The following is a 25,284-nucleotide window of genomic DNA, read 5'->3' as shown; positions in this document are numbered from 1 at the left end:
AATCTTCCAACAGGATTATGATCCAGAACATACAGCTTTAAGCTCATGAAAACACTGGACTATTCTGAAATCATCCTCTGAGCTCTGATCTTATCCAATTGAACATCTATGAAAAATATTTAAATGATACAGTATGGAGAAGAGACTGCTAGAGCAGAGATGCAGGATTCTCACTGTCATTGGGAGTCACAGACGTCACCTGTTGCCAGTAATGCTAACAGTTGTGCAATAAAATTTAAGGGTTTAATCCTTTTTGTCCATGCCATTTATTTTTTTACTTAAAATATTTGGTTGTATCCAATTTCAAAAGCAAAATCCTGATTTGTGATAAACATGGAATAAATCATGATGCGAGCCAGTTTCAAATTATTTTAGAGATAGTTGTGGGTTCTGTTTTTTTTTGTCCACATCTGTATCACGTTGTTTAAGTTCCACATCGTATTGAGAGGTTGCAACGGTCCAGTTGTGTTGTTTTGTTTTCTTTGTGCAGAGACCGTGGTGGCTGAGAGTGTGGTGGTCATCAAGAAGTTGCTTCAGACTCAGCCCACCCAGCACAGCGAGATCATCAAACACATGGCCAAGCTCTTCGACAACATCACTGTATGATTCGTCAGTCTCTTCTTTTTTTTTTTCCACTGACGCCGTTTTGCATTTGTTCACTGGTGTAAACTGTCGTCTTTGTCTGTCGTCACCTGAACTGCAGGTCCCCATGGCCCGAGCCAGCATCCTGTGGCTGATGGGAGAGTACTGCGAGAAGGTGCCAAAGATCGCACCCGACGTTCTTCGTAAGATGGCGAAGAGTTTCACTGTGGAGGAGGACATTGTCAAGCTGCAGATAGTCAACCTGGCAGCCAAACTCTACTTGACCAACTCTAAACAGGTAATACATGAAATACTAACTGAATACAAATACGGCTGATTCCTGAAAGAGTAACAATGCTGAGCCGACCTCACCAAGAACGATAACTGTATTGATAATTGTTTCTATAAACCTAGTTCGATTTGATTAAAATATCTAATTGTCCTTTTTCTCACATAAATTGAAATTTGAGTTGAGGTAACCCTAACCCTTTAAAGTTTCAAAACACCAACAACTCTATTTTCTATTCCAATAATTTAAAGTTACAAACTCTTTCCAAACATTATGATTTCCAGTTTTCAATTTGCATAGAAAAAAGAACATCAAACGTCAAAAATATAGAAATTAAATTGCATCTTTTGCAATTTGCTTATTGCATTGTTTAAATTGGGATTTTGATTTGAAAACAATAAATTTTTCAGCCCTTCCTGTCACTCTGAAAGTGACCCAAACACTGTTGTCCACTGCCACTGGACCCTTTTCACAAAGATTTTTAGACACATTTTTATTTATAGTTCTTTGTATTGGTGACCCTTAAAAGATAAACCACCTTCCCATATCTTAATGTGACGTTTGAAATATTTAGTTTCACTGCTTTGTCTTGTTCTCGCCGAACACACAATCAACTTTGTGCTAAACGTCTGGTTTAACTGTAGAGCTGTGAATGAGAAAGCTTTGACGTACTAATAGTGCAGCTTGGTGTCTGCAGGCCCATTCAGTGAGAGTGGGCAATTTTAGCCCCTGTGCTGGGTTTATGAGCCCAAACGCCACCTCTTCAAACGAGCAGATCATTAAACCTCTTGCTCTCTCTAATGTGTCGCAGAGGAGAGTGGACAGACACAAAGTCAATGCGCTAAAAGATTTGGGTTATTATTCCACCTTCACGGCAGCAGTAGGTTTTGTTTTTATGCCTGCCTAAATAATTTATGTCAGTACAAGTGCTCTTTCTCCCTATTTTGGGCCACAGGCTGAAATGATCCACCAAGACTGCAACAGAGAGAGAGAGGGCGAAATAAGATTTGGAAAAGTTCAGATGATACAAGAAGTTTCAGCTATATTCCATTTTATACTGAAGTTCAACTTTTTGGAAACCCAGTTTTTTTTTTATACCACTCTCATATCTTATGTGCCAAGTATTGAGGAAATGGTTTAGTTATATTAAGTCTGCAGAAGACAGGATTGCTAGAAAAACAGTCTCATCCACAGTAAAATGCTAATGCGGCTTTGAGCATGCACATCATGCTCAGGTGAGCATGCACATCATTCTCTAAAATATAAGCTCAGGTGATCTCCCAGTCCCTGAAACTCGTATAGATAATCATTCACCCATACATTCACACCTATGGGCACTATAGAGTGTCCTTTTAACCTCTGAATTAGAGCTGCAACCAATGATTATTTTCATAATCGATTCATCTGTCGATTATTTTCTAGATTAATCGTTTGATCCATAAAATACCAGAAAACCTTAAAAAATGTGCATTGGTGTTCGTCTAACCTGGAAATGATGATGTTCTCAAATGTCTTGTTTTGTCCACAAACCAAAATGATTCACTTTTAATGATTTCTTTGTTATCCAGAGCAAAGAAATGAAGAAAATACTCACATTTAAGAAACTTAAACAATCGAAAATCTTGTTTTAATCATAAAAAAAAAAAAGCTTTGAACCGATGAATCGATTATCCAAATAGATTAATTGTTTCAGCTCTACTCTAAAATGTGTGCCACGTTGTGACCCACTTTGCAACATCCAGACTTTTATGCATATTAGCTGAGTAGAACAGCCACGAGGCGGTGTCTTCTCTCTCAACTGTCCTGTTATTAGTTAACGGCTCTTGAGTCAAAATATTCTAAGTATTCTAAAATATTGTAATGGAATTATTAATACCATAAACATCCAAAACAACATCCATATTTCATAACGAACCTCTTAACATCTTCATATCTTTTTTTCTCAACAAAAGAAATGTTAGGAGCTCTGGATTTGTAGGAAATTACATACTTGAAATATTTCTTTGTGCGTTCACTTTCTCTGTAGAGACGTGGCATTTCCCCAAAGGTCAAATCATTCCTTCACAAACATCACGCACGTCAATATTCTTGCCTCACTTATGGTTGGATTTATACGTGTCAGTAACATGTTATATATCTGCTGTATGAACATGTTGTCCCACTCGTCTCTTCTAATGTCTCCCGTCTCCTCCCTCCAGACCAAGTTGCTGACCCAGTACATCCTGAACCTTGGCAAATACGACCAGAACTACGACATCCGAGACCGAACGCGCTTCATCAGGCAACTCATAGTCCCCAGCGAGAAGAGCGGCGCCCTCAACAAATATGCACGACGCATCCTTCTTGCCCCCAAACCTGCTCCGGTTCTTGAATCTGCCTTCAAAGGTAGTTCATAAATACTGATGATATCAATCAGTGGTCTTTACTCTGAAGCATTAATTCCATTAAATGTCTTGAAAATTTCGATTCTTCTCCTCTGTCTGTTTAGTAAGTTCATCTCAGCGAATCACTGAATACATATTAACTGGATCTCTTATTTCACATCAAGTGACTCCATTACCAGCAGTATGCAAAGATGATTCAGGCAGTGGTTTTATTATTCTGGTGTGTCTGTCTCTCTGAAGGGCAGTTAGGTCAGACCCCTTTGCCTTGGACTAATGAGATGGGTAAATTATTGAGCTAATGCTAACCTTTTTTCTGACTCTGAGAGGGAAAATAATCCCTTTCATTTAGCTACCTCTCCTCTCTCGCACTCCCTCGTTGACTAAAGCGACAGAAAGGGCTTCTTACGGCATTAACATTCAGAGCCGGTTTGCACCTACTGGATGTTTATGGAAAGCATTAACCACCGCTGTCATTCTTAATATTCGCATCTCAAAGTCTTTCTTTTCTCTCCTTTTTTTTTTGCCTGGTTGGCAAAGCTCAGCTTTTAGAGCATAAGTCCAAATATCCTCTGTGTTGACCAGTATGGAGAGAAAAACAGAGAGTGGATTTGAAATGCAGATGTCTAATGGAGGAGATGATGCCTAGATCTTATGTTAAAGATACAATATGTAACATTTCTGCATTAAATTATTCAAGGTAATGCAGTTTTATTATTGTTGCCTCTACAATCTCTGCTTTAACAATAGTTTACCGGTGTGTAGTCCTCTCACCGTAAATCGCAAATGCACAGGTTAGCCAAACAAGACAACTCTTCATCCCATCCTGCTTCCAGTCATCATCAAACTATGTTTTTGTTACCGTTTAAACTGAGCGACCCCGAGTGGCCCAAGTGTTTTAAATCTCTTTATCTTACCAACCTGTTTTTGTTTGGCTTTCCTTCACTCCTCTTTGCCATTCTTCCAGATCGAGATCGTTACCAACTGGGCACCCTCTCTCACAGTCTCAATACTAAAGCCAGTGGATACCAGGAGCTCCCGGACTGGCCGGCTGCGGCTCCTGACCAGTCTGTGAGGAACGTGGAGATCATTGAGCCAGTAAGACATCTTACCCACCTTTATCATAGAACCAATTCATATCCCGCATAGTAGTTAATTGTCAGTCAAAGTAGACGCGGGTACAAGATGTTTATGTTGCTGGAAATATAGAGCATGTAGATGTATAATGTCAAAGCCGGTGATTCTGGTGTCTGCCGTGGTATTGATAGCATTGATATTCACGTTTATTAATTCATTATGAATCATGTTAAACTGATTGTATTGTTTCCACAAAGACATTGGGTGAAAATATGGTTTTATGAATCTTGATTTGTGTTGCAGATTATAACTTAACTAAGAGATTGACAAATATTAAATTTCAGTGAGAATTAGTATGGATGTTACACAGTACTTTCTCCAGAGGGCAGTGCTGAGTGCAGGCATCAACAAACATGGCAACCATTGAAGAGGTTATATTATTGCTCTTGATCTGTCATAGACACAAACACAAGCATACTTCACTGTGGTAGAATGAATATAGGTTGTGCCCTTAATGGGGGATATTACCCGGTGGTGTTGCAGATGGGGGACATTGGTGAAAAGTTTCAAAATTTCCCTATGTCCGCGGCGACTTTTGACAACTTACTTCTCCGGATTGCCCCTCAACTTAAACATTCCACTGCCCAGTGAGTTAAGCTGAGTGCTTGGCAGTCACTCTCTGTTTTCTGGCTGCACGGATAAGCCAGTAAACTCTGGCAGCCAATTTTAAATGCCCATATAAACTCTTATACATTGTTTTACGGTGGTATTGCTCTATTTCGTCCGTCATCATAAGCTCTCCTTCGACAATGCACAATGACGAATGAATGAGACAGAGATAGTGTTTTACTATGACATCACCCAACACGATCAGCCAATACTTTCGGGTCTTTTTTCATACAGCTTTACATCCATTTTGTTGATTAAGGTCCCATTTAAGAGGAAGGCTAAGGTGTGATTACCAGTCCTCATACTCTCAGCAGCCTCGAACATTTGGTGAAATAACATTTATTTATGTTATTGTGTCTTGCATAGTATGTGTCTGGCCTCCAACATGGTTGTTTTCTCAACTGTAATCATATTTTTATGATCTTTTATAAAGTCAGATGTGTGAATTCTATGTTTTATGGGATCAGTTCGTGTTGGACAAAAGTTACGTTGATGCTTATCACCATTCAGCTCAAAGATGAGAAGTTTGCTGTGCTTGGTTCAAACTTAAGTTAAACAAAATGTCCAAAGTGCAATACAAATCAATGTTTGTTTTTTAATCTGAAGAAGCATACACTTTAAAAGATGTGGAGATCATATTAAAGCGATAAAGGAGAGCACAAGAAATTGTGAATATACTTAATTTCTTGTTTAAGGTAGAATGCAGAGTTGATAGATAATATCACGGGTAACAAAATATACGTTAATTGACTAATTTGAACGCTTACCACCAGACGTATCGTATTTTCTTTGACATGACAGTTGTTGAATAATATGTATAACTATGTGATCATTCCTCTGATTTCAGTGTAATTTATATAATATATTATATTATAATTATATCTGGAAGTGTGTTTATCTTTAATGATTAATCTCAGTTTGCAGCATTAATAACCTGTACTTCCTCTCACTGTATCTGCTTAGGTGAAAGAATGGGCACCATCAGTTGGGAAGGCCAAAAAACCCAAATCTGGTGACAAGTTCTACTCGGATGAAGAAGATGAGAAAGAAGAGGAAGGGTCTGATAGCAGTGGCAGTGAGGACAGCAGCAGCAGCAGCAGCAGTGAAGGTCTTTATCTAACTCTGTAAAAGTGTATGTTTGCTCTGCTGCTTCCTCAAAAGTTGGTGTTTTGGAGTTATTATCCTCAGTCCTTGAATAATTGCACATTCTTATTATCAGCAAGTGGAGTTTAATGGAACAGCAAATACACAAGGAATAAAATTAAGTTTAACTTTCATGAAAATACATGTATTGCAACTTGTGTGTGAATGTCTGCACAGAGTCTGGCAGTGAGAGTGAGGAGGAAAGCAGTGAAACATCAGAAAAGACCTCCAGTGATTCTGGAAAGAGTTCAACTGGATCAGAGGGGAGCTCCAGTGACTCGGTACAAAACAAGAAGAAAAAGAAGACCAAGAAGGTGGTGAAGAAGAAGAGCAAGCCAGCTGCTGCCGACAGGTACGGCAAAATCCCCGCAGCCTGTCTGACTCTGAATGCATCATTTTTCTTCCCTGCAAATTTGCTGTGTCCAGATGTTACCTGCTTCTTTCTATTTTTTTCCCCCCCCCTTCTCGCCGCCTTAGCTAATTAGACAGGTGGGTGTTTGTGAGAACAAATGTGATCAGTGTTTTGCTGCATCAATAAGTTCAACCTCCATCTGTTCAACACTTCAGCCATTTTAGAATCTATATGACAACCCACCTGCTGCAACAATACATTTCCTTTCTTCCCTAAACACACATTTTCACCTGATCCAGTTAAAACCTGTATACAAACAATTGTAGTATAGTATACACGTATCGTGGGGTTTAGATCCCGGCAGCATTCTCGCATTGTACACAGGAAGTTAATAGTTTTATGTGTAGACGGATGGAGGCAACAGCAACATATGACACAAAGAAGTGTCCAAAAAAAAGTTTTAGAAATGAATTCTACTGCTCGTAAATGTAGTCATTTAGCAGTTTGGAGGGATAAACGCTTTATGGCAGAATAATAACATCAACAAAAAACCCCCAGAGGTTACACAGCAATACTCAACTAAAGGTTAATTCGAGGTTAACACTTACCCAACACAACAACAGAAATAATGTCTTTCATTGTACCTCTGTAAATCGTCAACCGTTCTTAAATTCCAAGCTTTAGTCTCTGCAACTTCATGTTCAAATTGTTCACATTTTTAATACTGGGATTTATGTGTGTGTGTATATATATATATATATATATATATATATATATATATATATATATATATATATATATATATATATATATATATCAAAAATGAAATCTAAAGACATCTAAAGAACCAATCCAGTGAAATATTTAAATGGAGAAAATGAGATACTATCATAGGTCAAGTGTGTTGATTTTAAATCGTGAATGATCTTGAAGACGTCCACAATCATCTTTTCAAGTGTATGTGGTCCAGCAATTTTGACTGTGACTAATGAAGCCATTTTTTATACCTCTCATAACATATGACATATAACATCTCTCCTTACTGTGCCCTTGCTTTATTCTAAAACATTTTGCCCCACAGTCTCTCTCCCCCTCCCTAACTCTCTCCACGGCGGGCCGATAAAACATCCATAAAGTTTTTACTATCCTCACAGGCAGCCGGACGCCTCCCTCTGTGACCTGCCTGCCGTTTTCACCTTATAACATTCACATCTCCTGTTCACTCAGCAGAGACGGTCGGACACTTTGTTGAATCAACAGGCTGTAGATGTGCTGTGTTTGTAATGCTCGTTCCACCCGTGTAGGTGTGGTCTTACCCACATCCTAGTCTGACAAAACACCGATAGTAATGTACACGTTAAATGTGTTGTGTACGGAAGGAGACGCCGTCTCCCTGCAGTCTGAGTGCAAGAATGTACAATCTTTGTCTTTGTCCTTAGCCGTACTTTTTACTGCTCTGTGTATAAAGTCTGTAAGAGCCTCAGCAATGATGCAATTCAACTTTGTGACAGTGAAGTACACAAAGCGCGTCGGGTGTATACGTTTGACAAAGGCTCCTCAGGTGAGCAGAGGAGCAGAGGACGTGTTTGCTCTTTAAATTTGTTTTATCTGAGCTGTAAAATACATTTCAACTTGTCATAGCTTCGGTTAGCAAGCCAGTAAGTGACAGTTGCATCACTACATTACACTGCATTTCACCACTGATGGCTAAATAAATACCACTTGTTTATATCCAGTTCTGATTTCGCAAACTTGAGAATGTGTCAATCCCGATATCAGTCTGATACAGTCGTTTTTCCACCCTTATTAAAAAGATCTAAACTGTCAATATAGTTCTGCTGATGTATTAAACCATCATGTCATAACTAATCATTTCAAAATGCAACGCTGCAACAGCTTAGCAGACCTCTGCAGTCTTTCCTCACTGGTGTTTTTGTCACATGATCACATGATAATTTTAGAGAATGTCACCTGTTCACAATGAGGCATATTTAGGGTTATTTAGTTTTTTTTTTTTCTCTTTCTAAATATCTGATGGACTGATACAGATACTGATTATCTGCCAATGTCTACTTGTCACAACAGTTGTTTTACTGCGATTTACTGCTTGAATCACATTATTATTATCCTTATTCTTCTTGTTCCTTCCATTAGTAATGTGTGGCTACTGCCTGATCTGACTCTTCATGCTGCTGTCTCTGTGAGCGGGCAGTGAGTCACTGCAACCTGCCACTGCAGTAACTCATGGTGTAACTCATGAACGGGTTGCTGGATTCGTCTATACCCAAGAAATAATCAGTTACTTTGCAAATTGTAACAAACACTACACGCGACATGAAGTGATTTTCTCTTGAAGGCATTTCAGATTTCCACTTTAAAATTTAGGAAACATGCAAAAAATAGTTTTTCTAAATGATAGGTTTGAAAAAAGATTAAAATTCATGTATGTGACCACAGTTAACTTTCTCAGGCCAAATATAGGAATCTAACAGATTTAATCCACATCCTTCATTTTCATATAAAATAATCTAATATCATGTGAACCTATTGTAGCCCACACACACACACACACCCTCTGTCCACTCTCACATCCTCAGGGCAGCAGAGCGGCAGGAATATCGTTACTGTGAGTTCCATTAACAAGCTAATCACGGAGAATTTTCCTCCAGTCGCGTGGTCCACATTTACATGGCTAATGGATAATGACTTTTGATTGGTCATTTAGCAGCCTGGTGTTACCAATGAATGAGATTTAAGTCATTACGACTGAATATGCTCACACGCACTCTCTTACACAGTGGCAAATTTACTTTCTTATGCACTCGACTTGATTTGCTGACGGACACACAAACCCGTGCTGGATTGTACCTGATTTCGCTGTGTGACAGGCTGCCGACTGACCCTGTTCTCTCCATTAGAGAGTATAATTAGAGCAACTCACCCCAGTGCTCAAACACACACAAACATGCACACACACATATACACACGGCAATTAGAGCCGCTCACCCCAGTGCTTCCACAACAAACACAGCATAATGCCCTCATTATGGCCCAGTCATTTCAGGCAGGGCCTAATCAGGCCCACAGTGATTTATATCACTTTTTCCTGTTCGCAGCAAATGAAATCTGTAGGCCAAATTAATACTGGCTTTTCATCATCGCCCAAGTTAAAAAGCCAGTTACCGTCACAATTCCCCTCATTAATTTAACGGCTGAAAATCCAAGGCAGGCGAAGTAAACACTCATTATTGGGACAAATTGAAGAGGGACAGAGCAAGTGAAAGAGAGAGGAGGAAGACGGGAGAGTGAATGCAATATTGAATTAACGTCACAAATAAAAACCCATTGATCTTTTTTTTTTTTTTGGTTCTGACAACGTCAGGCTATGATTAAAGAGGAAGAAAAAAGTTTGCTTCCTCAAATATTTGTAAAATATTGCATGGATTTTATTTAAAAGCTGAAGAGAATAAAGGCAGTACTCATGTTTGTTATTATTACTTCTTTTGATCCCATGTCTGAGGCAGTTGTGTGTTGTTCCTGTGCATTTCAGTGATTCGGATGAGAATGGCAACGGACCTGTAGCCAGTTCGAGCAGCTCGTCGGCCGAAAGCTCCTCCGTCTCAGAAACAGACTCTGAAGGCGACTCTGATTCCGACTCCCCCGCGGCGCAAAAGAAGAAGAATAACGAGAAGTCCAAACCCAAGGTGATATTATGATTTCATTTGCTGTCACAAAAACTCCAGGATAAACATCTGCACATGGATGAAGTCTTCACATTTATAGAAAGGTTCAAACCCGTCAGTACAGTTAAAACTACTCTTCTGTATAGAAGCACTAGCGCTGCACTGACTTATTGAATTAATTGAGTCTGACTCAGCTACACTAGGTGGCGATATGCCTTTTTTCAGCTTGTTGACGTTTGACCATTTCCAGTTGATTATGTCACGCAACAGATTAACTTGACAGCTAATTGATACAATGTCATGCACGATTGAGTGTCTTTCTACCCGGCAGAGCATAAATTCCGTCTTCTCATCAGTTCAGAAATGTCTGGATTGCACCATTTTTCTCATTGTTGTGTTCTTATTTTGTGTACTGGCTTCTCTGGGTCTAGCTTTGGACACTCTAAATTGACTATTATTTCCGGGTCAAAAACCTGGGATAAGAACTGAGGAGCATATACACAGCGTCTAGTCTTAGTAATTAGACTCCCAACATTATTATCTGGTGAGTGAGTGTTTGTTTTTTAAATAATTAATAATTTAAGAAATAATTATAACTGAATAATTTTGGACAAAACCAGGCATTTGAGAACAACAACATTTTATGGATGGATTAAGAAAATAATCGATAGATTAATCGATGATGAAAATAAATGCTAGTTGCATTCCTAGTGTGTTCAGAAATCTGATTATGTGCAAATTAAGGTGGACTAGAGTCAGAAGAGTTTAGAGTATTAAGCTGCCACATAAAACTTCACCAATACATGATGCTAAATTTTACACACTCTATCTTTAATTTGCTTGCATACCTCATTCTCTCTATCACAAAAAGTGGTATAAAACAAGTTATTATCTGATGCTATATAATTAAAATGTTTTGTTATCAAAGTTCAATATATGGGGAAACAGCACGTTGTCCCAGGCAGTCGCTGTCCCTCACACTCGCATCCATGATGTGCAGATCTTTGAGATCATCATTTGCACATAGATACAGTTTTGCTTCCATGTTATCAGATTTTTCTTTTTCTTCTTTAAGTCTTTCATTCGCCTGCGTTTCACCCCTCACCACCTTTTTCTCACCCGTTTTGCTCGTCACATTACTTCTCACTGCCCCCCCCCCCCCCCCCCCCTTCCTTTTCTGCACTATGAAATTCTCATTTCATAGTTTGTCATTTGGGCACGGCCCATGAATTATGCATCTCTCTCTCTTTCTCTATCTCTCGTTCACCCTCACTTTTCATCTCTTGCTCTTTTAGACCTCCATTTACTAAAAAGGTTTCCGTCTCTATTACCACCCCCGAGCGTCAATCAGAGAATATCTGATAAGATACGGCCTCTAACTTTTATTATTTGTTTTCTCTCTCGTTCTTCTCTCCCTCGTCTGTGCTGTTGTTGTTTTTTCTCCCCCCCCCCCCCCTCCTCCCATCTGCTCAGCCTGGAGTATGCAGAGTGGAATTTTATGGTTCTTTATGTGACGCGAGTAGAGCCCTGGTTGGTTAGGAGGGTGTGGAGAAAGGTAATAAAAGTGCTAGTATGTATAAATGCATTTTTATTGGGCCTGTTGTGCGGCGAGACAGAGGCGTGTTTTGCAATTCCCACAAGTCAACACCTGACAAGCCCGGCTCGGTCGCATGAGGCGACGCGCAGCGGTACCGGCGGCGTGCATGGACGGTCGTCGGAGATTTCAGACATGTTGCGTATAAATGCGGTTACCTGTTTTTTTGGACGAGCGTGTCACGATCCTGAGAGACGGTGTCAACAAAACTGAGACATTTCATACACTGATGAACGCAACGTGTACTTTTCCAGCATTGTCCTGTAGCATTACATCCACTGCAGTTGTTTTCTCATCATTACATTTGTTGTGTTTTGCTTTGTAGGTGGAAGTGAAGTCCAAGAAGGAAGTCTCACTGTTGGATCTAGACGACTGTGAGTTTCACTCAGTTTTTTCTTCTTTTTTTTTACTTTCATCTAAATGACTCCAGCAGTGGTTTGAATTATTAAAACTTCCGGAGCATCTACAAGCAATTGTCACCCAACTTGGCAGCGAACCCTCCCCTTCATCTATAAGTTGATTCCATTCTACCAAATGTTCTTATTCCTGCCCTGCAGACAGAGAAGGTTAGAAGACTCCATCTACCAGCTAATGGCCCAGATATTTTCAATATTAGAGTATTGGGCTAACATCAGTCTGGTGGCCAGACTTAGAGTCTCTTTCATACATCGACTCTCATAACCACATAAATATAAGGCTCATGTTTTACTGAATGGGCCTTTTAAGCCAAAACAGTCACTGGGGATTACTTTATAAAACATAATTTTAATCACAAATAGACACATTGACTGATCAAATTTTTATAATCAAACAAATCATTGAATATTTTAACATTTTCCAGTGACGTACAATAAGCTCAAATGGGATCCTGAAACTTTTTTATTCATCATTTGCTTTCTTAAAACTGAGTGAAAACCACTGCTACTACTACTAGTCAATGTAAAGTAATCTTAAAGGCCTCCTGCTCATCCCTTTGCATACTGGAAATGTCATTCCTCCTCGTTTCACAAGATTCTGATTCAAAACAACATACGCATGTTGTGGCCATTTGCACTTTTATAGGAACATGGCAGCTCAAGATGCTGGCTTTCCTAAAGTACCCACAAAGTACCATCTCCGGCAATGAAAACCAAGAATTTTCTATTTTAATGCAAGTATACAACCATACTAACATACTTGGGGGTTGTATATTCAATTTCTGCTAATGAATTCTTCTAAATGTTACACGCTGAACCTTAAAAAAGATCTGTGCTGTGGAGATGCTGTTGTGTGGGAAATAGGGAATTTAAAGCTACTGATGCTGGATTTGAACGACACTGTATCTTACTGCACTCCGTCGTACTGTTCAAAAGCTTTCTCGAGTGTTGAGTTGTTGTCTTTGACTTTCAGTTTCAGTTTCTCCAGCACCTCAGAGCAACACCCCAAAGTCTGCAGTCCTGTCCTCGAGCCTGCTGTCAGACCTCGAAGGCCTGTCTCTCTCCAACGTCTCCCCCACCATACAGGTTAGTACACTCGTGTGTGTGCGTGTGTGTGTGTGTGTGTGTGTGTTAGAGACACACAGGATGACATTTCTTCCATCTGTGTGTGTGTGAGAGAGTCAATTGTTCCTTTCTGTGTGACACTGACAGAACAGCAGAGCAGCATATGAGATGGTGAAATGAGCCTCTCTCCCTTGTGGAACATTTCTGCTCCAGACGCCAACTATTGACCTTTTCTGCCTTCTTATATTTATAGCCAGTCAGGACAGTACAACTGCTCTGCCTGTTTCCTTTATCTCTTATAGTCTGTCTTTTCTCACCCATGCAGTCTTTTGCTCTTCCACACCCTTGAACTCTATTTCTGTGTGTCATCTATAAGTTCTCTCTCTCTCTCTCTCTCTCTCTCTCTCTCTCTCTCTCTCTCTCTCTCTCTCTGTCACCCTCCATCTCTCTGTCCGACGCTGCGTCCCCCGTGACTCTGTGTTGTGTATATCTGATGGTTGACCTTTCCCGGTGTGACGGCTCCTTTCTCTCCGCAGCGTGTGAGCGGCTCCACACGTTCAGTGTATCTTATAGCTTGTCTTCCCTCGGGAGGGAAAATGTCCACACCATTCTTTCTGCTGTTGCTGTATCTATTTTGTGTTCCACTGTGAGGCTCTTTGGTTTATCTGCCATTGGAGGACATCAAATTCAAGAATGGTTAATAATAATAATTTAACTTATTAGTTTGTGCATGTGTTTGCAATACTCTTTTTTTAATTTTCTTAATTAAAATCCTTCAAGTCCTGGTACATGTTAATACTGTAGAAAAGCATGGGGGGGGGGGGGGACTTCAGGTGAAGTTACGTGATGAATTTATTTCTTGAGTATTTAGGCAAATTAAAAGCCCTAAACATATCGACTCTAGGAAGTGTAGTTTAATTAAATTAAATTATTAGTCATAAAATGTCAGAAATGTTTTTTTTTTACTGATTAAAGGGTTAAGGTTTTGTCCTAAAATGACTTTCCACCCACAAAGAACAGTCTCCAAAACCCTTTTTCCCCCCTATTTGCAATGAAAGAATCAATCAATCATTCAAAATGGCTGACAATAACCTTTTGGCTGTTTGACTTGTCCATTATTCAGTTAATGTTTTAGGTCATACATCTAAAACATGATTGTTATGTGAGACTGGGCTTAATGATATTTGTTTTATGTCGCCACTTGAAACAATACTTTTCATACAGTGTGTTTCAAATTTAGTTTGCTCTCTAGACTTGATAACATCCCTTTCTGCCTGTAGCTGAAATACATAAATAAAAAAAGTTTGGTTTTAAATAAATATAAAGATAGCGTATCTGTGTATATCTTTTGCGATATATACTCTGTGTCATGCACATTGATAAAGTGTGCAGCCCTACTTCAAAACTGTTGCCCCGTAAATAAAAGCAAAGACAGTTTGATTCAAACCAGCGTCAAATGAGTTCACACGGTGCTGATTAAGTCGGCTCCACACGTTTCTCAGCGCTGCAGTGTTCAGATCTCGTCACCCAGCGACTTTCCTGTGCCGCACACAGGAAGTGATTTGTTTTATGTCAAGACAGAAGGAGGCAACAATATTTTTTTGTGCTTTATAGGCAAAAAAAAGGTTGCAAAAATGCAGTGAGAAGTTTTGACAGAGCCCTGTTTTCAGATGAAGGACACTGCGTACTCATAATGTAGTCGTCGTTTCTGTTCAACATCAAACAGAGGCAGAATAAAAACCTCAACGACGACAAAAGAAAAATCACCAAAACTTACACACTGCAGCTGTAAATGTAAATGTTTAGTTTTTTTTTGTTTTTTTTGTCCCTGCATGTACAATGAGCCGCCGATACTGACTGTGAACTGTTCCTGCTCTGCTGCTGCGACGCTAAAATCAGATCCTGCCCATCTGCCGCCTGTCAGTCAGTATGATTGACAGCTGCTGCTCTTAGGCCAGCGTTTATGCCGCACAAGTTAGTTATTAGTCACTCTCCTCCTCCTCCTCCTCCTCCTCCTCAGGTGAAGGCCAGGGAGTAATAGCGAATAGAAATGCAGATTAGAACAGGGAACTTTTTGCACATCAACATCTGATTTAGAGTCAATTCTATGCATAAATACATGATGGGCATCGGAATTCATAGACCAAGGGTAAACAACCTCACCTTTATTCTCTCTCTCTCACACACACACACACACGTACCCCTCCCCATACATGTGGATGCATACATATCAGCTCACACACACACACACACACGCTGGTCCCAGTGTCATTTCTATTTCTCAGCAATCTGCCCACAGAGGCAGCAAGTCTGTCTCAGCTGAGCGCTCTGGCCCTTTTAGAGAATTACTGCATGGTTATCAAAGGTATTTAGATTAACCCTGGTCAGTGTCTTTGACCCACCTCCTCTTCTGTCTCCTCCTCCTCTCCCCAGTTTCTGCATACAGTTTCTCCCTCTAATAACATTTTGACATTAGGATCTCTCACAAATGCCTCTTAAATCCCCCCCCCCCATTCCCATTCTGCCCCCAAACCTCTTCCAACCACTGTCCGTGTGTGCGGCGGGGTGGCTAAGGCTGATAACTTTTCATTCATAATTAGCAGTCAGCGAATGGGACTGCATTGGGGGGAAATTGAACTGTCAGCGGCAGGGCGCAGGGTGTTTGACCCCATCACGCCAAGAGGGGGCCATCATAATTTGTTCATTTGGTGTCCATCAGGCGGGCGCCAGCTCACCCACTCCTCCTCCCTCGTCTTCCTCCTCACCCCTCTGACCTCCCCGTAGTGAGCGCTCTGGGTTCACGTCTAATTATGAATCAGCAGAAGGACCCCCAAGCACCGGCGTATATAGCAGCCCCTGCCCTCCAAACCTCCCGCTGCCACTCAAACTGCAGAGATTGCCTCTTAAATAGGAATAAATGCCCACACGGAAATAGCCAGTCATCGCTGTTTTGGGAAATATTTGTGTTTTAATGCAGCTGTTCTGTTTCTATGCAAGTGCAGGTTTCTACTGTGTGTCCATCACACGTGTGTGAATCTTGAAAAGTGGCAGGAGGAGGGATTTCTGCTCGAGATTCAGGAAGTAAACAATATAATATAACTATATATTATAATTATATATTATGTTATATATTATATTATATATTATTTTAAATGAAGTATAAACAGACAGAAAGTGTATTTTCTTGTAGAGCTGAACAATTAATTTTCCTTTTCTAATCAAAAATAATTGCAAAGACTGCAATGTAATCATCATTTAGTTGATTGTTCTATGTTCTTTTTTAATTCAAGAAGTGCAATACATGTCGTCCTTGCATTAGAGTGTACAAGTTATTATTTTGACGGCATTTTATGAGGCAATGCTCCATCTTTTGTAAAATCTATAACACAGTCGATATTGGACCGAAGCGTGACATAAAAGGTTATTTCGTAAATCAAATCACAATGTCAACACATGTCGGAAAAATTGCAATTAGATATTTTACACTAATTGATAAATACGTAAAATTGGTGGTGATCTGTGATTCAGACGCAGGAGTTCGTTAAAATTTGTTTCAGCTTTTTTTTTTAACATATCTGGACAGGAACTTTTTGTTTATTTCCTCCAACAATTAATACAACCAAATGATTAGTTGAGAAAATAATTGCTAATGATATTTTTAAAAAAACAAAAGTAGTTGCAGCTCCTGAAGTTTGACAGAATCTCAACCTTCCAGAAACTGTGGGCAGTTTGTTCAGAAAACTTGCAAAGCCGGACAAAGGACACTCCTGCGTCTGAATAACAGTCCTCTATTATTGCTAATGTCCTTTAATGGAAAAAATTACAATATTAATCATTTTAGATCATCTAATTTACTGATAAATTAGTGTAAATGAACTAAACCCTGTCTTTGTGCGCTGGAGAGACTTCTTGTTACATTAAAGTAGTTTAAGGAGGCTGTAGTAACATTTATTTAATTCAATTTGCCACCAAGGTCTTTGTGATGCCCCTCAATTAATTGTCATCTTCTGAGTGAAGGGAACAATTATGCCCTAAAGTCAAACACATGTCTTTTACCTTCGTCTGCACAACTCTTGTAGAACATAATGAAATCCTGCCCGTGCCATTGGAGGCAGACGGCGTCTAAAAACCAGAAATGGATTTTCAATATAATGTCCATACATCTCTGTACTCCCAACTCCCCCTTTTTGTTAAACGGGCCTCCTTATGCACACGGCACGAGGCTGCCTGCCTCCGCTTAGCCCTTTTTGAATATGTCAGCGGGATTTTCAGGTCATTTGCCAGAGAGGATGTCGGGGAACGTGGCGTCCGCGGGCACTGAAGGTGACTGGTGCCTGTGTCATCCATCACAGCGGCTTCCTTTAAGTTGATGCATAATAGAGCCTCTCAATCAACTTCCTCCCTCATTGTCACCTCCCTCCTTCCTGTCCAGGATAGAGAACAGGAGCCAAAGCCAAAGGATGGGAGAAAAAAAAACAAAGGGAGAGTGACAGAGAAGTCAAGGTTACATCCCTCTTATTGTCTTATTTACACTTCAGGTGTTATGGGCCTGTGCTTTTATAACAGTAGAGGGAGGGGGGTGGATGAAGGCGCTTGTGTGGGGACTTTAACTGTCCACTATGTCAAATTGGTGATAATAAGCAGTTTGAAGCTATGTCCTGTCGCTGTAACGCCTGCTCAGGACGAGGCGTCAGACAGGACCTTGAAGCAGGATGTGTCTGTCAGGGAGGTAAATCACCGCTGTGATGGGGTGGCAAACATTACGGCCAGCTTTATCGACACCGACTGCTCTGACACATCCAAAAGTGGCCCAATAAATTTGCAGGCTGGCGGTGGCGTGACGGGCGCTTGCGAGGGCGTGGTGGCGTTACGATAGCGCCGCCGCAAATGTTTGTTTGACCTCCTTCACTGGCGCTTGGGGCGCGTCTGGACACGAGAGACGCTGCTCGTCTGACAAAGACATGTGGAGATGATGTTGTGGTTGATTTGGGGAGTTTTCCATGGCTCATGTCACCAGAGCTGGCTCTTTTTGAATTCTTTTTTTAAACTAGTCCCTACATGACACCTGGATTGTGGAGCTCTAATATGAAAACTCACTGTGGGGGCGCTGTAATGTTCTCGGATTGCTTCAGTTGGTCGGGTCTAAGTTCACCAATAGTATTTGCCCAAAAAAATAAGGTCAGCTGACTGATGATACTGCCAGGATTCATTCAAGGCCAGTCAATCTGTCACGGAGAGTCTCGTCTCAGTGCTGTAACGTCTTCCGTGGCTCTGGGGAAAATGTGTCTGAAAGTCAATAACCCAAACTGATGTCTTGAGAGTTGAGATAAAACATATCAGTACACAATATGTGAGATTAATTTATTGTCGACAACAAGAACTATGTGAAGGGAATGTATAAATATATAAGTTTGTTCTATAAATGTTATTAATTTACTGTACCTGTCAGTACAGCACAGTTGTTGACAGACGATACTTGTTGACATTTAAGAAAGGGAGGGAGGAAAAAAAGAAGAAGCAAGGAGTATCCTGACAGATGGCTCCCATACTCTATACAGTCAGGTTGAGCCTTAGTTCTCCTGGCAGCTAAAAATCAGTCCAAGTGCAATAAGTATTCCTTACTCCACAAACTGACCACCAAGCTTTTCATTCACAGCTGCAGTAAAGGGCAGTTTTTAATGTAATTTAATCCTCTCCATGTCAGTTTTATTGGTTTGTTATCATTTTTTATTCTCTTTATCGTGTCTTTTCCAATTATCCAGTTCTTATCTTATTTTAACGGTGTTTCTATGACTGTCTGTGTGTCTCCTTTTAGGATTTTATGGAAGGTTCTGTTCTATTCTAGTGGAAAAACTGAAATATTCTACTCAAGTAAAAGTACCACTATTTTGATAACATTTTGACTTATGTGCAAGTTCAGAAAGTAGCTTGTTTAAAATTTACTTACAGTAAAAGTTACTATTAGTTACTTTTTTAACAAAGTTGGGGTTAAAAAAAGACAAGGGGACACAAATCTCACATGAATTGTTTTTAATTAAAAACAAACCTTTACAAATTAAAGTGCTGACAATATAAAATATGTAAGCACATAATGTATCAGTCAAAATGCGTCAAAGGTCACAAATTTCTTTAACTTTCTCCTTAATTAGCGCCAACTCACATGTCCTCGTCATTCACTGCCAAAGTTTCCAGTGTGTGAATGTTTGTATTTATTTTATTTATTTAAATTCAGGCCAACATTTTTTATTTTTTACTCAGTTACAGATGTGACATACTTTTAAAAAGTAAAAAGAATAAATGTAATTCATTACTTTCCACCTCTGGTACTGGATCATATCTAAAATAAGTATTTGATATAAAAATTTGAATAATAATCAAAGGACAACACAAGAAAAAGACACTGATCTGACACAGTCTTCTGCTTCATGATAGAAATCTGGTTTCAAACTCAAAACCTGTTGCTTAATTCGCATCTTGCCGTGCGACGGTTAAGTGTTTGATGTCAGCTCAACAATGTCACAGTGAGCACACCAGGACTCGTCTCCGCGGCGCCTCCGTGTACGTCAAACCGATTCTTCATCCACACACGCAACATGACAAGTGTGAGGACGGCACCCCGAGGACTAACCCACCCCCCCCCCCCGAGTAAAAACACGCGTGTGCCTTACATCCGGCTTCAAACAATACAACGTGCGCTGACACCACTCGACACATTGTGAGCTGTAGCATCATGCCTGCGTGTTTGCACCGTCTCTCCGTGTGTCAAACTCTCAGTCATATTCAATTAGGACAATTAGTCCACACACTTCGCCTAATCATCTAAGTGTGTTGTTTACAGGATCCGTTTGTTCTCTGGTGCTGGATAAAACTTCATGATGCATCAAACTTTTCTTTTTTTCTTTTTTTTTAAACTCGTCTGCTTCTTTGAAAGTTGGATTTCTTATTTTGTTTTAGTGGTAAAAAAACAAAAGCTATTTTTTGCTTCCTGTACATCTGTCTGACTGTTGCTCTCAGGTGCAAAGTGTTCCAGACGATGTGAAAACTCTTTACACGCACGGATGTTTTGAATTAATTAGTTCTGTCACTCAAGACGGAAGAAGGTGGAAGAATCTACACCTGCTTTTGTAGACGCAGCAGAGGTTCATGCCCATTTTGTGAATATTCCCATATTTGACAGCTCCTGACAGACAGTAACAGTGTGTATATATATATATATATATATAATATATAGATATATATATTTATAAATAAATAACTTGTTGGGGTAACCCAGTTTTAACCTAAAGGAGCTGTGCCTCCATCAAATAGACAATGCCACCAAGTGTGAACAAGGTTCATCTTAAAGGTTTTAGAGGGGGGACAAAAAAGGGGACACCACCTCCACCTCCTTTTCTTTTCCTCACCTCTCAAATCTAATGTAATTTCCTGCCTCTGAAAAGGTAAAAGCCCCTTTGTAAAGGCCTGTGAGTGGCTGGTTTGGCCCATTCAGGCACTTGTGTTTCTATTCATTAGAGGTTGTTTTTTAGTCAGCCTGGTTCGACTGAGCATCCAGCCCATTTCCATCTAACCGGGCTGATTTAGGACATTTTTAAATGGACTTCTCTGTACCCTGCAGAGTCAATTAGGGGAGGATGGTGGCTGTGGTGGTTTATCAGCCAAAGCTCTGTCCCACTCCGCAGGAAAGTGCTGCATTGTGGTCGCTGATTGTACACAATCACTTGCATGGTTATACGTGATGGAAAGAGCGAAGCTTCTGGTATTAATCTGCCCTCTTGTGTGGATGCATTTGCACTGTAATGCACAGGTCGTCCGTTGATGTGGCGAGTCCTGCGCTCCTGAGCAATGTTCTTCTGCCTGTACTGTTTTTCCTCTTGTTTGTGATTAATCCAGCTGTTGTAGCATTGTTTGCTACCTGCACAAAATCACACTCCTTATTTGTTCATTCCTATTCTGTTCTGATCAGGTCACCACTCCATCCTTTGGCCCCATGATAACCCACGAGCTGCTTCACCACATGACGGGAAAAGGCCTCTCGGCCAAGTATCACTTCCCGAGGCAGCCGTGCTTGTACCAGCCCAGTATGGTGGCGGTGCAGGTCATACTGACCAACAGCTCGGATCACGCCTTGGAGGAGATCCACGTTGGCGAGCGAAACCCTGCAAGCCTAAACATCCACTGCTTTAACACCATCGGTGAGTAAAGGTGCCACTGTAGAGCCTGACAGTATTCAGGCCCATTAAGTTGTCCTGTTAAAGGATTACTTCTAACAGTTACGCTAACAGGACCAAGTGTCACTGGTGGACGAGATATTTCTCGACTCAGGGGAAACTGAGGTTGGGAAGCACAATTCTTCGAAAATACTACCCCTATTCTCGTAATACAAAGCTAAATGCAAATCAGTGAAGTATTCCTTTAAGATTATGATCATGGTTTTTGGTTAATGTATAACATTACAGCATAAATGGAGCAAAAATAGTTTTGTACAAGCCTGTACAATCTGTGGTTGCTTCAAGTGGTCAGGTCGACGATGTCCTAAAAATGAGGTCAGCTGACTACCTACATAATATACTGAATGACCAGGCTTTTCAGGAATGTGCTGGAGAAGACTCATCACACCCCATCATAAATTCACCAAACCCATCATAAGATAACAGCAAAAACGATGCTTGTTGTAATCTAAATAAACTAAAAAGCGTTCCTCTAACAAAATATTAAAGGATAAGAATAGAATACAATACAAAATCACTTTATTAACAACTCAAGGGAGACGTTATATGTGTTAGAGCAGCAGAAACAATAAAGGATAGAATAATAAACACAAAGCACTGTGATGCATTTTTAAAATAAAATGCAAAACTATGCAACCCATACGTAAAATATAGGCATTTACTGAGCATTTGATATTGTGTGTATTGTCGACAAGTCACACAACACCAAGAACTAATGAGCAAAAGTCTGATATGTACTACTTCTCTGTTCTAATCCCCAGTTTTTAATTATTCAAAAATACAATCACAAGCTCTTGTTTTTCCAATTGATAATGTTGCTTCATTACGTGAGCATGTGTTTCGTTTAACTTCTGCTGTAATTACTTTTATAAAGTATCAGTATTTTTGAATAATGTTGAATAGAAGACAGTGCCCACTGCTACCATAAATTATCCAAAGGTATAAAATATCACTCCAGCCCTTCCTAAAGGAACCATTTTCTTGGTGAAAACATCACATCTGCTAATTGCCAAGCATAAATCCACATTACAGTCTTAAGTTAACGGTATAGGTAATAGAGCTAAATTGTAATTTGAAATTAAAATGAGCATTATCCATTTAATTGAATCTGTGTTTTTAATCTCACGTGTAAACACCCAGAAAAGCTACTTCTTCTTTTTTTTTTCTATTTTCCAGTTCTCTTAACAAGGTCATAAAAATGTGCAGTAAATGGCTGTAGAGCTCTCACAATAATATACATTTCTCTCCCTATTATACTATACACACAAAGCTACTGATTTGTTATGACTAAGTTCTCACACATGATTCCAACTCTAATTTCACTTTTGTATTTTGTCAGCCACGTTTATTCCAACCTACTCAGTGTCTGATGTTGCTGCATCTCCTTTAGAAATGAGCTGTGCCTATAGTCTGATATGAAATGATCATTATTTGACCATAACACCCATAACCGTGATCGCTGTCAGCCCAGCAAATAGCCCCGTCCCTATTCGGACTAATCCTTGGTCATTAGTATCGATCAGTTCTAGCAGACGTGCGCCATCTCCATATTTCTTGTCCTACGGTTGTATAGTCGTTAAACTGAGTGTAATATAAGACAGAGAGCAGCTCTCCCTCAAGAGTGTCTCTTTTTTAATGCACACACACACACACAGAAGCAGTGTGTGGTGGAGCACATTAAAACTGTCAATTGCAGGCGATTGATTGGCCATTGAAGGAACTCAAGCAGGCAAACAGTGGGTAATTTGGATCGATTGAGCGCGGCTTGTGTGAGCGGGTGGCTGGAGTTGATTTGTATAAGTTGCAGAGAATGAATACAGACAAATCTTTATTTTGTGGTGTTTTGTTTGTGTTAGAGAGGGGAGGCGGGGGGGAGGGGGGGTGGGGTGTAACACATGGCAGTGTTTGTATTTAATAAGAAATACTGCACGGTGCATCTACGAGGTGCAGTGCTGCTCTTCACCATGTGAACGGCTATTAAACCTGTAATTCTGCTTAAAGTGTAATGTAATACAGCAAAGTAAACATCAATTACTTTTTGAGTTTCGGGGCGAGACGGAGAGTTTTCTTGCCTGTAGGGATTCCCGTTAGGACACAGGTACTTTTGTTGTGTTGTTGCGTTATAGACACCTGCGTGTGTGGGTTCGAGTATCTTGAATCAATTTGCCAAAAACATCCTGGTAGGCAAGAGAACATCAGGGAGCACATAGATGGTGAGGTGTTTCTTTCACCGTCACTCTGGACCATCAGTTTTAACATCATAACCCTAGACGTTGTTTATTCCAGCTTTAAAGGACAATATATCGTCGGCCGATGGTGATCACACAGCGATCTAGAGACGAGACGAGTCGTAAAATGATCAGTGGTAAACATCCAGCCCATGTTTTCATATTTTAATTTATGTTGTTGGCGTCGTCCCCATCTAGTGGCTGTGGGAGGAGGAGGGAAAAGTCTATGACCTCACATCCTCAAGACTGCTCCTCTTTTGTTTTAAATCCAATCTTTATTGATTCATAGATTTTGGACCCTGAAGATACAACAGTAATAATTTGTGGACCTGTATTAGATGAGTTTTGCAAATCCAGTTCTGTTGTTTAATAACGGATTATATTACAGACATTTTTGTGAACTAGTTGAGCCACATCGAGGCTGGATCTAAACCTGCCTGTCCTTGGTTAAAACGAGGTGGATTAATAACACCTCTTATTAGACAAATGACTAATTTACTCTATATCATGTATATTTAAATGTATAATGTTAGTTATATATACAGTATATTTATATTGACATTGGAGAAGTAACACATGTAACAACAGAGTAAAGAAAGGGTGTTTTAAGGGAGCAGTGAAGGCTGGATTCAGTGTGAGTCCATGATGACTCTGTTTTCAGACGCTTTCCTCTGGAGCCTCCGCTCTGCTCTTCTCTGGTTGTAGAAAGAGTTATAGAATAAAATAGCCCGGCTCCACAGAGAGAGAAACACAGGCCGACTGGGGAAGCGTGGAGGATGTTTCTGTCTTTCTGTGTTCTTCTCATCCTTAACCTCCCTCCCTCCCTCCCTCCCTCCGCCTCCTCCCCCCTCCTCTGGCTTCCAGCTGTCCAGACTCTCTCTTCAGCAGTTTTGGCTTTACTTCACTCTCTTCCCATCTCGCCTTTCACCCACTCTGTCTATCTCCCTTACCCGCTCCCTCTTGATGCTGATGCTCTCTTTGACAGGCCTGTTGTTTTGGAAATATGCTAGTCCTTCATGTGTGCTTTTTTTTACCTGTCCTCTGTGAGGTTGGAGGTGTGGGGGAATGAGATTGAAGGATAGATTTCTCACACACGGTGGCCTTGCTTTGTGAAGTAGAAAACACAAGTGGTGTGGATGTCTGTCTGTTCCACTCTGCTGCTGCCACCCACCACCACCACCACCATCACCACCTTCTCTTCCACCTCCTCTGCCTTTGCTGTTCCATCCCTCCCCGCGATGCACACTGTGCCCTTGTCACTCACTTTTTTCCCTCTCCTCCTTTTGTCTTTCCCTCCCCTCTTTTCCACTCTCAGAGCGGCTGGAGCCAGAGGCCTCAGTGACAGTTTCCATGGGTATTGACTTCAGCGACTCGACACAAGCAGCCAACTTCCAGTTGTGGTAAGACAACCTGACATCTGCTCATGTCAAGTCAGGTGTATTTTTATTTTCTCCCTCTCTTTCATTTGTACATCTTTTTTACTGCTTATCTTCTGCCACAGCTCTCATTCTCTTCCCACATTCACCATCACATCGCCCTATTTTTTTCCTTCTTTCTCCCTCTTCAGTTTATTTGTA

General features: G+C 40.4%; 1 protein-coding gene across 2 annotated transcripts in view; it reads left to right on the top strand.

The window, feature by feature from the left end:
- ap3b1a (adaptor related protein complex 3 subunit beta 1a) overlaps window positions 1-25,284 on the top strand; it is a 63,103-nt gene that overhangs the window by 25,456 nt on the left and 12,363 nt on the right. For both annotated transcript variants that reach the window (XM_058617628.1, XM_058617627.1), the window contains exons 14-24: window positions 491-600; window positions 704-880; window positions 3,070-3,256; window positions 4,220-4,350; window positions 5,962-6,106; window positions 6,319-6,493; window positions 10,044-10,197; window positions 12,096-12,144; window positions 13,160-13,272; window positions 21,215-21,443; window positions 25,023-25,107. In XM_058617628.1, the coding sequence (XP_058473611.1) occupies window positions 491-600; window positions 704-880; window positions 3,070-3,256; window positions 4,220-4,350; window positions 5,962-6,106; window positions 6,319-6,493; window positions 10,044-10,197; window positions 12,096-12,144; window positions 13,160-13,272; window positions 21,215-21,443; window positions 25,023-25,107 (1,555 nt within the window). The remainder of the gene's footprint in view (window positions 1-490; window positions 601-703; window positions 881-3,069; window positions 3,257-4,219; window positions 4,351-5,961; window positions 6,107-6,318; window positions 6,494-10,043; window positions 10,198-12,095; window positions 12,145-13,159; window positions 13,273-21,214; window positions 21,444-25,022; window positions 25,108-25,284) is intronic.

This window comes from Solea solea, chromosome 19 (assembly GCF_958295425.1).
Source record: "Solea solea chromosome 19, fSolSol10.1, whole genome shotgun sequence".
In the NCBI taxonomy this organism is placed as follows: domain Eukaryota; kingdom Metazoa; phylum Chordata; class Actinopteri; order Pleuronectiformes; family Soleidae; genus Solea; species Solea solea.
Note: the sequence above shows the minus strand (reverse complement) of the source record. Positions and strands in the feature narration are given on the sequence as shown.